At 38.4% G+C, this 12,997-nt stretch overlaps 1 protein-coding gene across 1 annotated transcript in view; it reads right to left on the minus strand.

The window, feature by feature from the left end:
• Window positions 1-12,997, minus strand: part of MYO16 (myosin XVI) — a 524,958-nt gene that overhangs the window by 160,905 nt on the left and 351,056 nt on the right. The window contains exon 24 of the mRNA XM_023752474.1: window positions 2,548-2,623. Coding sequence (XP_023608242.1) covers window positions 2,548-2,623 — 76 coding nt within the window. The remainder of the gene's footprint in view (window positions 1-2,547; window positions 2,624-12,997) is intronic.

The raw sequence follows: 12,997 nt of genomic DNA on the forward strand, positions 1-12,997 counted from the left end.
AATTTATAGAATGTTATCAAACAATATTATATCAATAACATTTTTTTAAAGAGACAAGGAAAAAAAACAAAAGAATTTATGAGTTCATATTGATAATTAATCAGAAAGATGAGTTCTTATAGTAGAATTTACTGTTGATGGAAAAAATGGGTTAGAAAACCATAATCTTGCAACCATAGAGAAATCATTAATTTAGGTAAGAAGCATTCATTTATGCAAAACTAATGGGTGGAAGTTTGATGAGGACAAAAATATTTACATTGTCCCAAAGTGCTTCCTTACAAATTACTTATCAAAGAAAAAACAGTGACTTTTGATTAAAAAAAACTTGAAGTATGCCACCTTCAAAAGTGATCAAGGTTAACTGGTAAAGTTTTACAGGGGCTCATAATTAGACATTACTATTATTGTATCAATGTTACATATTCTGAGAATTTACTGATGTTATATAAGATAATACTCTTGATCTTATACCAGAGTTTTAGGAATAAAGATGCATGTGACTTAATCTCAAATGAATCAAAAATAGATGTATATACACACACACAAAGGGAAGGAAGGGAAGAAGAAATAAAAGAAGAAAGGAAGGAAGGAAGGGAGGGAGGGAGGGAGGGAGGGAGGGAGGGAGGGAGGGAGGAAGGAAGGAAGGAAAGAAAGAGAGAAGAGAAGAATGGTAGAGAGAGAAAAAGAGTAAAAGAAAGGAAATGAAAAAAATATGGAATAAGGACATATGGGAGATCTTTGAACTAATTTTGCAACTTTCTTTAAGTTTAAATTATTTCAAAATAAAGATAAATAGTAAATATATAATACTATAGTCCATTTAAATAATAAAATTATTTGTATTTATTGCAAGTCTATGTATGGATGCAACCACAGATAAATAGTGTAAGATATTAAAACATTTCACAGATTCATAAAATACTGTAACAACCATGTATCTTTTGTTCATATGATAGAATGGGTGTGCAACTATGACTCAGTGGCCACATCTGGCCTACTTCTTGTTTTGGTCAATAAAGTTTCATGGAATACACCATGTCCATCTGTGTTGTCTAGGGCTGCATTCTTATAACAGCAGAGTTCAACAGAGACCTTATGACTTGCAAAGCCTAAGGTATTTATTTTCTGTCCCTTTAAGGAAAATGTTGCCATGTCTTGCATAAATATCCAAGAGCACTCGGTGAATTCTGTCTTCTTCCTCAATGTGCCTAAATCCTGAAGTGCTTAGAATAAAGCAAGAATCACTAGTTTTTCTCTTGGAAATTTTAGCAAGTTTACACAAAAGAATGGCTTTAAAATGTTGGGATTCTATTAAAATAAGGAGAATTGCAATATCACTAGCCATCATATCCTCATTCTAAATATATATTCTATGACCATAAAATACAAAAATAAGAAAACGTCATTGTACCACCTGGAAAACATGCTGTATATAAGATCTTTACAGAATGTGTGGGTTAACTGAAAGTATGTTATAAATGAAAGTTCAAATATTGAAAAACAATAAGACATTTCCAATGCAATGATAATCAATAGGACTGTTTTTTTACAATTTCTTCCTTCTATGTGGTATTATTCCAAGTCCATATTTTATCATTAGTCTCAGTCTTTCAGAGAACTCACAAAAACCCTAAGTTCTAAGAGGCAAGCAGAGTAATTCCCTGTGTAAAACAATATATTGTAACTGTGCTATTTGGCTTAAGGCAAATATGTTCCTCAAACCAGAAGTGATAGGAATGTCTTACTTCCAGCTCAAAGGTGTCCCCTTATTTCATGAAAGACTATCATGTGCTTCTTTCCCTAGGAAAGATAAATGACTCTATCTCATTCAGAGCAACATAAAGCACAAAAGATGATATGCTTTAATTCATTGAAAAGGTTATTAGGAAAATGTGAATGACTGCAGAACTGCTATTAGGAAAATAATTACTAGAGGAGATAGAAATATATATTGACATATATATAATTGCACTATATATACATGTAGCATATAGCTTTAGTATAGTATAGAATTATAGATATACATATACAAATTACTAAGGTTCAGGAGGTAGATGGAACCTATAAATGTATATTGATATATGGATATATGTATGTGCATGAGTACATATCAATTTGTATGCTTATTCTACTTTGTGAGCATTAGTTCTTTATATAAATTACATAAGAATAAACTACCCCTTATCTGTGTTTCAGAATCGTCTTAAGTAATGGAATTCACCCTGCTGTGGCCTAAATAACTTTGGAAGCCATATTCATCTTCATTAGTCTTCACAGAAGAGCTTTTTTATATTCATAACACTAGAGTGTTAAAGGTGTTTTATATTTCTATCTGCTAAAAGCTTAGTTAAATTATGGTTTTTACTAGGCTCCAAATTAAATTGTAACCAATGTATAGTGTGGAAAGATCCATTCTTTATGATTCTGGGCATTAGAATGTAACAGAATTTAAATTATCCTTTAGCTAGTGGCATATTTTATAGGATAATGTTCAGAGAACTAAGAAATGTGGGGTATTTTAACCATAGGAAGGGAGAAACTTACTTTTCATTACAAATGAAAGATTCCGTGAAAGGGAGTCTTTATTTTTTTCAATTGCTCCAACAATTTCATACATTACCTAGGATAAAAGAAAATGGCATAATTATTAATGATGAAACATGACCACAAGAATAATTCCCTTTAAAGAACAACTTGATTCAGGGGAGGTTTAAAGTTATTCATAAAAAAGCTCCTTCAGGTCTTAGAGTTCACATTACATGCAGGTTCAAAGTGCTCACCTGTGTGCTGTCATTCTGCACATTACACAGGGACACCTCTCTGTTCTAATTTGCAAAGCCCTCCTCTCATCATTAGTTTAAGAGAAAATGGTGGTGACTCACATTCATAAAGTCACCTTTATATTTAAGGCCTCTAACCTGCGCAGAAAACTCACTAACCAAGTGGAAAGACTCCGTGACACCTTGAAAAGGAAGTGTGATTTCAGCTTGATAAATTCAGTCTCTTTATTAAAAGGGTCCTTTTGGATCATTTAAACCATTAATCTGAAGTCTTTAAAATGAAGAAAACATATGAAAAAATAATGCCTAGATTATTCAAGGACAGTTTACTTCTAAATACGCTTAAATGACTTCATTGTCTGCTTTCATTGGTATTCCAGTCTGGCCTGGGAGATTTGGTCTCTTAAGAGATTCATGTTTTATTGCCTCTCCCAATCTCAGCTAAGCATGAACTCCAATGTGGTCTTGAGAAATCAGCTCAGCCAGAAGGCTTATCAGTTTCAACAGCTGCTTCTGCTTCTTGTGGAAAAATTTTGAGGCATGTCACTATGGTCAGGTGTCATAGGCTGTTCTTTGCCCTGGTGGGTCAGGACTGAACTAAGGGAGGCAGCTGCCCAATGAATGCCACCTCTTTTTTCAAAATATATTTTTATTGATTTCAGAGAGGAAGGGAGGAAGAGGTAGAAACATCAGTTCTAAGAGAGAATCTGATCTGCTGCCTCCTGCATGTCCCACACTGGAGGTCAAGTCTGCAACCCGGGCATGTGTCCTGAGTGGGAACTGAACTGAGACCTCCTGGTTCATATGTTGACGCTCAGCCACTGAGCCACACTGGCCAGGCTGAATGGCACATTGCCCATAAGGGAGTATGGGTGGTTAGGTCAATAAAGACAACAATCACCCGACTGCTTGTGAAATTTTAACTAGTCAGCTTGAGAGGACTGCCTCATGGGCAGCAAGAGGGGACTAAACAGAAAAGGAATCCATGAGAAAGAGGCTATGTATCTAGTGAGAGGAATATAGAAAAAAGCCAAATAACCCTGAATGAGCCTTACAGATGCACATTCAGTTGTAAGAAATAATTCAGTTGTGGACCCTTCACCCAATCCCTCCAATGATAGCATCCTAGAAAACCATCACAACCAGAATATTGACATTAATGAGCTAAACATTCAGGACATTCACATCATCGCCTGGATCACCCATGTTGACAATTTATGGGTACACTCACCTGCCTAAAATCAATTGAACACATCTGTATAAATCTATTTCTCCATGCTTTAATCTGTTCCATTGACCTATGTCTTCACCTCCATCTTGATTAATTTATAATATGACTTTAAATTAAGTAGACTAATTCCTCCCACATTATTCTCCTTTTTAGGAGTTGTTTTAACTATTCTACTTTCTTCATGTTTTCATATACATTTTAGAATAATATTCACTATATTGCTATATCTAAACAAAATTTCACATGATTTTGATAGGAATTACATCAAACCCCTGTATCAATTTGGGGAGAATTATTACTATATTATTAGTAAATTGACTATTTATTGTATTGTCTTCAAATCCACAAATATGATATATATCTCCTTTTATTTAGATCTTTGACTTTTTTCATCCACATTTTGATGTTTTTAGCATATAGATCTTCATGTTTTGTTAGATTTATACCTATTCGCATTTTTATGAGTGATTATCAATGTTATATTTTAAATTTACTGTCCATTACTAGTATCTATATATAAAAACCTAAGTGACCATTATGAGCAGTTGACCAGTTGCTATGACACACACTGACCACCAGGGAGCAGATGCTCAATGCAGGAGCTGCCCCCAGTGGTTGGTGTGCTCCCACAGCCAACCTCCCACAGCTGGCCAACCTTCCGTGGTCCTCCCCCGTGTCCCTCCCCAACCCCCCTCCCCCCCAGGCCAGTCAGCCCGATCAACCCTGAATGGGACTAGGCGAGATGGCCCAGTTGGCCCAATCACCAGCCAGGCCTGTGCACGAATTTATGCACCGGGCCTCCAGTATAGAAATAAAATTGATTACTTTATGTTCATATTGTATCTTGTGACTTTGAGGAGCTCACTTATTAGTTCCAGAAATATATATATATATATGTATATATATATTCTTGAGATTTTTCACATGGACAATCATGTTATCTACAAATACAATTTCTTTCTTCCTTTTCAATGTCTTTTATTTCATTTCTTGCCTTATAGCGCTATGCCTTTCAGCACTATGTTTAATAACAGTAGTGAGAGCAGACATTCTTGCCTTGTTTCTGATCTTATGAGTAAAACACTGTCTTTCACCATTGAATATAAGCTTAACTGTAAGATGTTAGTAGATGCTCTTTATCAAATTGAGGTTGTCCCCTCTATTCCTACATTTTTCTAAGTCTTTTTTTTATCATGAATGGATGTTAAATTTATAAAATGCTTTTTCCACATCTATTTATATAATTCTGTGATTTTTTTCTTCTTTAGCCAGTTAATATGGTAGATTATCTTGATTGATTTTCAAATATAGAACCAGCTTTGCATCCCTGGGGAAAAATTAATTATTAATGTGAATGATTTTTTAACATATTATTGAATTATATTTGCTAGTATTTAAAAGTATTTTGTATTTGTATCATGATGGATAGTGATTTTCAGGTTTTTTTTTTCTTTTGTGGATGTATATACTGTCTTTGTCTTAAATACCTTTAATATCAGGGTAATAGTAGCTTCAGAAAATTAATTAAGGAGAGTTCTCTCTTCTATTTTTCTAGAAAAGATTATGTAAGGTTAGTGTTCATTTTCCTTTAGGTATTTGAGGAAAGCTCCAGTGTAACCATATGGGACCAGAGCCTTCCTGTTCTGTTCAGTTGAGTTAAATTACAAATTCATATCCTTGATGGTTATCGAGCTATTAAAATTATGTAGTTAATATTGGGTAAACTGAGGTAGTTTGTGTTTTTTGAGGAATAGGTCCTTTTCATCTAAGTTGTTAAATTATTAATTTTATAACAGCTGATTGTAATTCCCTTTTGATCTTTTTAATGTCTGCAGTGTCTGCAGTTTGTAGTGATACTTCCTATTTTATTCCTGATATTAGCAACTTGTATCTTTTCTCTTTGTCATTCTTACTAGCTGTTTGTCATATTTTGTGGTTATTTTAAAAGAACCAGATCTTTGTTTTATTGATTTTCTCTGTCCTTTTAAAATTCTATTGATTTCTGCTCTTTGTGACTGCCTTCTGTTTTCTTGCTTTCAGTGTATTTGTCTCTCCTTTTCCTAGGTTGTTAAGGTGGGAGTTGATTATGATTTGAGACTATCCTCTTTTCTAATATATTCATTTAGCGCTATAAATTTTCTTCTCAACCTGTTTTAGCCATGTTTCACAAATTTGATTCTTGCATTTTCATTTTCATTCAGTTCTACTTTTTTTTTAATTCCCTTGCGAATTCTTTTTTTTTTTTATCCAAGGATTATACAGAAGGGCAATGCTTAGTTTCCAAGTATTTGGTGATTTTCTTGTTATCTTTCTGTTATTGACTTCTAGTTTGATTGCACTGTGGCAGGCAAATGCATTCTGTATAATTTTGATACTTCTGAGTTTATTTAGTTTTGATTTATGATCTTTTTTGCTACATGTTCCATGGGTACTTGCATGGAATCATATTCTGCTTTTCTTGTTTTAAGTGCTCTACAGCAAAATAGATCCTCTTGGCTGATGGTGTTGTTGAGTTCTTCTATGTTCCTGCTGCTTTCCTAGGAAGATGTGGATCACTTGTCTGGAGGAGGGTGTTGTAGTTTCCAACTGAAACCTTTGTTTTGGCTGCCTTCCTCTGGCCCCACTCAGCAGGAGAAGGAAGGCACAGCCTGGTACTGCTGAGTGGAAGAAGTCTAGCTTCCCCTCTCAGGCTCCTCTGACATAAAAGAAGGGGACTCTCACGACTGCTGGGCAAGCATGGGAGCTCTGGGTCTCCACTGGGACTGTAGCCACACTTCCGGCTGTCGGGTGAGCAGGCGGCAAGAGTAGATGTGCTTCTTTGTTTACTAAAGTGCACTCCACCAACTGTGTGTGGAGAGAGAGGAGCTGTGGCCCGGCTACCTCTGGGCAGTGGCGAAAGTCCTGATCCCCACTAAACCTCCAATGACATCCCCTAACCATGGGGGTGAGGTGGGAGCACAGTACAGATTCAAAAACTTAGCACAATACTGAAATCTGAGGTCTGCCTAAGCATTTCAAAATCATACACACTAACAGGAAAACTGCAATTTCAATAAACGTCACTGGAAGGTGTTTTTTAATTGTTTTCACTTTTAAAAAATGTATAGCAAATGAGGTGGCCATGGCTAAAAAAAAAATGTAATCTGATCTCTGATAACTCACATGCTTTCTTTTTGTCTTAAATGAACACACAAACTTGAAGTAAATGTTGATAAAAAGATGGGAATAGAAAACCAAAAATCTAACTCAACAGTCACTCATGTCAAATTGCTGATAAATCCTCACTATCTAGGGAGAGATGTCCACTTTACCTAATAAAATCCTTTGATTTATGGTATAGTTCCAGGTGCTTCCCATTGTACTTTCTCCTCACTTCCTGCCACTCTGCTCCAAAATTCCTCTCTTAACATGACTCCTGCCTTTCCATTTAGGAATTTCCTTTCCAGCTTTTCCAGCTGCCAATGCCAAGTCCTTTTTCCAAGGCTCCACTCCCTGGGAAGAGCTTGGCGGCCCTCCTCCTCAGCATGTCCAGCCTGGTACCCAGCCTGGTCAAGGTACCAGGACTTCCTGGCTTCTCACCTAGGGAACATGGAAGGTAATGCCAAGCCCCCACCTCTCAAGATGACCTTGAAGATATGTGAAAAAGCCTGTCAGTACTTAGCTTTGCATAATACCTATCACTTTCTACTAATATCCCTCATACCTGCTTCTACTGCTCACCTGCACTTTTCTCCCAGACCTCAGAAACTTTTTTTACCTTATGGACTCGAGAAGGACTCATGGAACATCTGTGTCCCCTATTTTTGAGGCTGCTAAGTGGGCTGCTTATCCAAAAAAGGAGACTCTCATCCTGTGCCTGTAATTGTATCAGTCAAAATCCATTCATTGCACTACAGAGAAATTGCTTCCAAATAAAGCAAGTCTCCCTGAGAATCTAAGTACATCACATTCAGCGTCTGGATCTCATTGAGACCAGTGGCTTCTAGAAGGCAGAGGAGGCAAAGCAGGGGGACAAGGCCCCTGGGTGCCTGGGCAATGCAAAGGGAAGTGAACTGCAAAGCCTAGCTGAATGGGCAGAGAGGTTTCTATGAAAGGGAAACCACCGAGGAGGAACTCAATGTATCCTAGAAATCCCTTATATCTTGGTGAGTCTGCCATGTCATGAGAATAGTTAAAGATCTATCCTCTCAGCTGAGCCACTGGGGTGGGGGGAGAGGGGAGTTGAGGAACATACAGGTGCTGCTGGAGCAGCAGGAAGCAGGTTTGAAGCAGAGACCTTTCTAGGTCATTCTGGACAGCTGCTCTGCTCACAGCCCTATCCTCCCTATTCTTGCTGTTTTGTTATGTGAGGGATGAAAGAAGAAAAACATGAAAGTCGCCAAAGATAGAGACCTGGTTAAATTCTTTCCTTTTCCACTCTGTCTTTATGTTTTCTTCATCTGAAGGGCTAGATGATAGGATTCCTGCTGGAAGTGACAGCGTCCCTCATGCATGTAATGGCGAAATTTATATGCATGCAGCCTAATACAAATCTAAGGAAATTGTCATGTATTCAAAGATTTCCTTTGGAATGATTCTGTTCAATAAAATGAGTCCAAAGGAAATTTAGCAATTTGCTTATGTTTCAGCCGTGAGCAATACGCGTCTAAATGCTTGAGTGTGCATGCCAGATGAAGAGCGCAGGATAAACTAGGGAGCAGGGAAGCATGCTGCTTTTTTGGAAGGACTCGCTGTAACACTCTGGGACTGCAATAAATATAATTAAAAGATAAATTGTGTTAGCTATATATGAAAAGGGAGTATAAAACTTTCACCGTGGCTGTGAATTACAATTCAGCAAGGTACCTCGTTTCCTGGGTCCACAAAGGAAAGGAAAGTTATGAAATGCCAAACCACACACATCTTCTTTCTGCATGAAGGCTGTCTGGCTCATGCTTGGCTAATCACCAAGGAAACGGAAATATCCGAAGGTGAGAGCGCCCTGCGGCAACGGCTCTATCCACCATCACTGATTTGAATTCCCCGAGTGGAAAGCAAGAGCAGTTGGCTGATTCGACCTTGATGACGAGCTGGGGCTTGGTGTGTTCCCACGTCTGAGGTCTCAACCCCTGGCCGGGAGCCTGGCCCACAGCAGGAGAGCCATGAGAGACAGTGGAGCATGTGCTAAGCTGAGCACCTTCTCTGCGGCTAATACCTTCAGTGTTTCTGAAAATGTGCTTCCCAGAGTCCCTATCGGGAAACGTTCGCTGGTGCTTAATAAACATGCACACAGTTCAGACCTCACCCGGACCTCCAATCGTCATTGATGGGGCTGGAGCCAAGGAACCTGCATTTTTAACATGCCCCCCTATTGATTCTGTGCACCTTCAAGCTTGAGAGTCACGGCTCCAGGTACCAGTGACTTATGCTCTGTGAACTCTGTCCTCCTGGGTGATGCTGGCAGAGGGTAAGGGAGCCCAGGAACAGGGTTTGCAGAAGATCGGTGTTTTCCGCGCATTTGAGAAATGGAATAACTAGTAGAGCAGATAATGGCATATTTTTAAAATGCTGATAAGTTTAAAATGAGACTACGGTATAATTATACTCAGGCTAAACTTTTCCCCCCTTAGGATAGTTGACATTTTGTAAATGGGTATAGGGAAAGAATGTTCAAATGCTTTGTCTAAGACCTTAGCAATAGAAGCCAGTATTTTTTTTTAAAAAAAAACAACCTTATTACTGTGGTGCCCTGCAGAAGTCATATACAGTGCTGGAAGTCTAGGGAAAATGAGGTGAATGAGAGTGTACTAAAGGAGAAGGGACAGTGGACTGAGGGTTATGAAGGAGGGTTCATATTCTGTTTCCCACCTATTGGCCTAAAGACACACAGGACCGGGCTGCACTGATTAACTATGGAAGCATGAGGAGTCAGTCACTCAGCTTCTCTGAGCCTCACTTTCCTATTTATTCAATATAATGTTGAACTGGGGCCAGTTCACACTAAAGTTCAATTATTTTATTAGCATAGACCATCAATAAAATAAATTACTTCTAGGGGTTTAGAACAGTTATATATGCACACACTAAATGGGCATAAGTGGCTGCATCTATGTAGATTTTCAAATTGCCTTTGATGTGGTTAATAGCAAAAGTTAATAAATACAATCTTCATTGAATCAGGGTTAAAAGACTACATTTGGAAAAAATCAAGAAAAATAACTAGGACTGACCTTTTAAATATATTTCAGACAATGTAATGCATGTTCATTTATAAAATTTGGAAAATACTGAAAATTATAAAATACAATTTACCTCTAATTCCTTTTTCCAGAGATAGCCTACTTCTTTTCTCCTTCTCTTCGTCTCTCTCTCTCTCTCTCTCTCTCTCTCTCTCTCTCTCTCTCGCTATTCACCTTCCTATCTAATCTATTTTTGTCTAAGTATGCACTGTCAAAAGAATTGGACTCCGCTGTACGCTGTGCTTGGTAATGCCTTTCCCTGTTACATACACCGTTTACTCTCTGCCAAACCCCTGTCCTTGCCTGCTCTGTGGTATGTCACCTAGCCTTCCATCTAGGGCTGCCACCGGGCCCTGGCAGAAGATTGGAGAGCAGGACTAGGGTGAAAACCGTGGGAATCCCCTTCCCGCCCAACAAACACTGGCTCCATCCTCATTCTACAGCCCACTGTTCATGGCCCCAGTGTTTCTGGGACAGGCTACCAAGGTTCCGGCTCCCACTGTCTTTGGCTCCCAGGCCAGTAATACTATCTCCTCCCTTTTTCTCTCCAGCCAGAGAGGAGGTGGCTGTTTCTACTGGGGACACACTTCTGGGTCACCTCACTGTCCCCTGTCTTTCTCCTCAACTTTTCCTGTGTAACTCTTCTCTGTAATCTTTTTCTTATTGAAAATTTGGCACAGTTTCTTTTTCAGGCTAGTTCCTGACCAACCTCTACCATTCCCAATTTCTTCTTCTTCTTTTTTATCTTAATATATACTTTTTTATAGCTTTGAGAGAGAGAGAGAGAGAGAGAGAGAGAGAGAGAGAGAGAAATATCAATGAGAGAGACCCACTGATCAGCTGCCTCCTGAATGCCCCCTACTGGGGATTGAGCTTGCAACCCAGGCATGTGCTCTGACCGGGAATCGAACCATGAACCCCTGGTTCACAGGTCCATGCTCAACTACTGAGCCACAATGGCTGGGCCCCAATTTCTTCTTTTGTCTAATCCTGCCTTGGTGCTGACAGCTCAGACGCTTCTGCCTGCTCCACAGCTCACAACAGGACAGGGATAGACACACTATTTATCGCTGTTCTCAAAACACCTGAAGAAAGATAACAAAGGTCTTGAAGGTATAAAAGAAAGCAAAGAGAATGATGTAGGGACTAGAAGGGCTGATGGATAGAGACAAAGTGATAAGAAGTATTCATTCTAGAAAGACTGAGTGTGGAAGGAGATATCATCTAAGCCTATAAATGAATCTTGCAGAGAGAGCAGAATGGACTCAGCATGCTTGCTGGGATGCATGGCCTCGCAAGTCAGGGAAAGGAGAAATGGAAACAATAGAGCATTGCACACCAGGCTAGAAGCATAAATATTACAACTCCTCAGTTCTTCATTCAGGCCAGAATCCGAAGCAAACAGAAAAGTGCCTAAGTGGCAAAACTATGGTGTTATAGTCGTATGAGGGCTTTTTGTGACATCATTTAGATTCATTATTTGGACTTCATATGCCTTAATTTTCCTTCTCTCTTACTGTTACCTGCTAAGAGATTAGCCATTGTTTTCATATAAAACACTACATTCAAATGAGATACTTTTCCACAGCATGTACACTCTACCTTGTAAGTCAATACATTATAAGGACAAACCAATTTGCTAATTCTATTATCACATAATGTATTTCTGATATGCAAATCAATATTTCCATTTGATTGAAGTGCTGAAAGTTAATTTCCCTAACAAAACCATGTTCAATGATGATCTAGGTATTTCAGGATATCTCAGATTACAGCATGGGTTCTAACGTGTTTTTGGTAGTACTGGTATTATTTATATGTATGTGCATCCATTCATATCTCTCTCTCTCTCTCTCTCTCTCTCTCCCTCTCTCATCTATCTATCTATCTATCTATCATCTATGTATCATCTTTCTACCTATCTATCTACCTAACATATTTGATTTCTCTATCTATGTCTCAATATGTTGGTCTATTATCTATTGCTCTCACACCAAGTTGAGTACACAATAGTGACTGCTTTATGTAGCATGCAAATATGGCCATAAGTACTTTTATGCAATTTCTTCCCTCGTCTCCTAAGCCAAGAGGAAGACAGCTTCATGGGATACTTCTTATATTTGACATTGTCCCATCAGTTAGAAAGACATTGCAAACTGGTGCTCAATCCCCACCAAGAAGCAGGGCAGTAGGGTAAGGAAACAGCCCTTTTTCCCATACCTGCAAGGCCACTCCCCTTTGACATTTGTCAGTCTGTTCTCTATCTATAAGTCTTTCTATTTTGTTTGTTAGTTTATTTTGTTCATTAGATTCCACATATGAGTGAAATTATGTGGTCCCTGTCTTCCTCTGACTGGCTTATTCCTTAATATGGCTTTATAGCATATTGTTTTCCAACTGAAAAAAGGTGAAGGGAGTAAGCAAAAACAAAACAAAACAAAAAAAACTCCTAGACACACACACACACACACACACACACACACACACACACACACACACCCCAGTATGGTGATTACCAGAGTTAAAGGTGGGGGGGGGCTGAGGGGAGGGAGAAGAAGGTAAAGGGGGAATAATTAAAGGAGACATGACTTGGAGTGGTTGGAGTGGTTGAACACACAATAGAATATACATATGATGTATTATAGACTTGTCCGCCTGAAACCTATATAATTTTATTAACCAATGTCACCCCAATAAAAATGTTAAAAAATACATACATCAGAGACAAAAATGTGTAACACTGGGGGGGAGGAGGGTAAGGAAGA

Source organism: Myotis lucifugus, unplaced genomic scaffold (genome assembly GCF_000147115.1).
Source record: "Myotis lucifugus unplaced genomic scaffold, Myoluc2.0 scaffold_33, whole genome shotgun sequence".
In the NCBI taxonomy this organism is placed as follows: Eukaryota; Metazoa; Chordata; class Mammalia; order Chiroptera; family Vespertilionidae; genus Myotis; species Myotis lucifugus.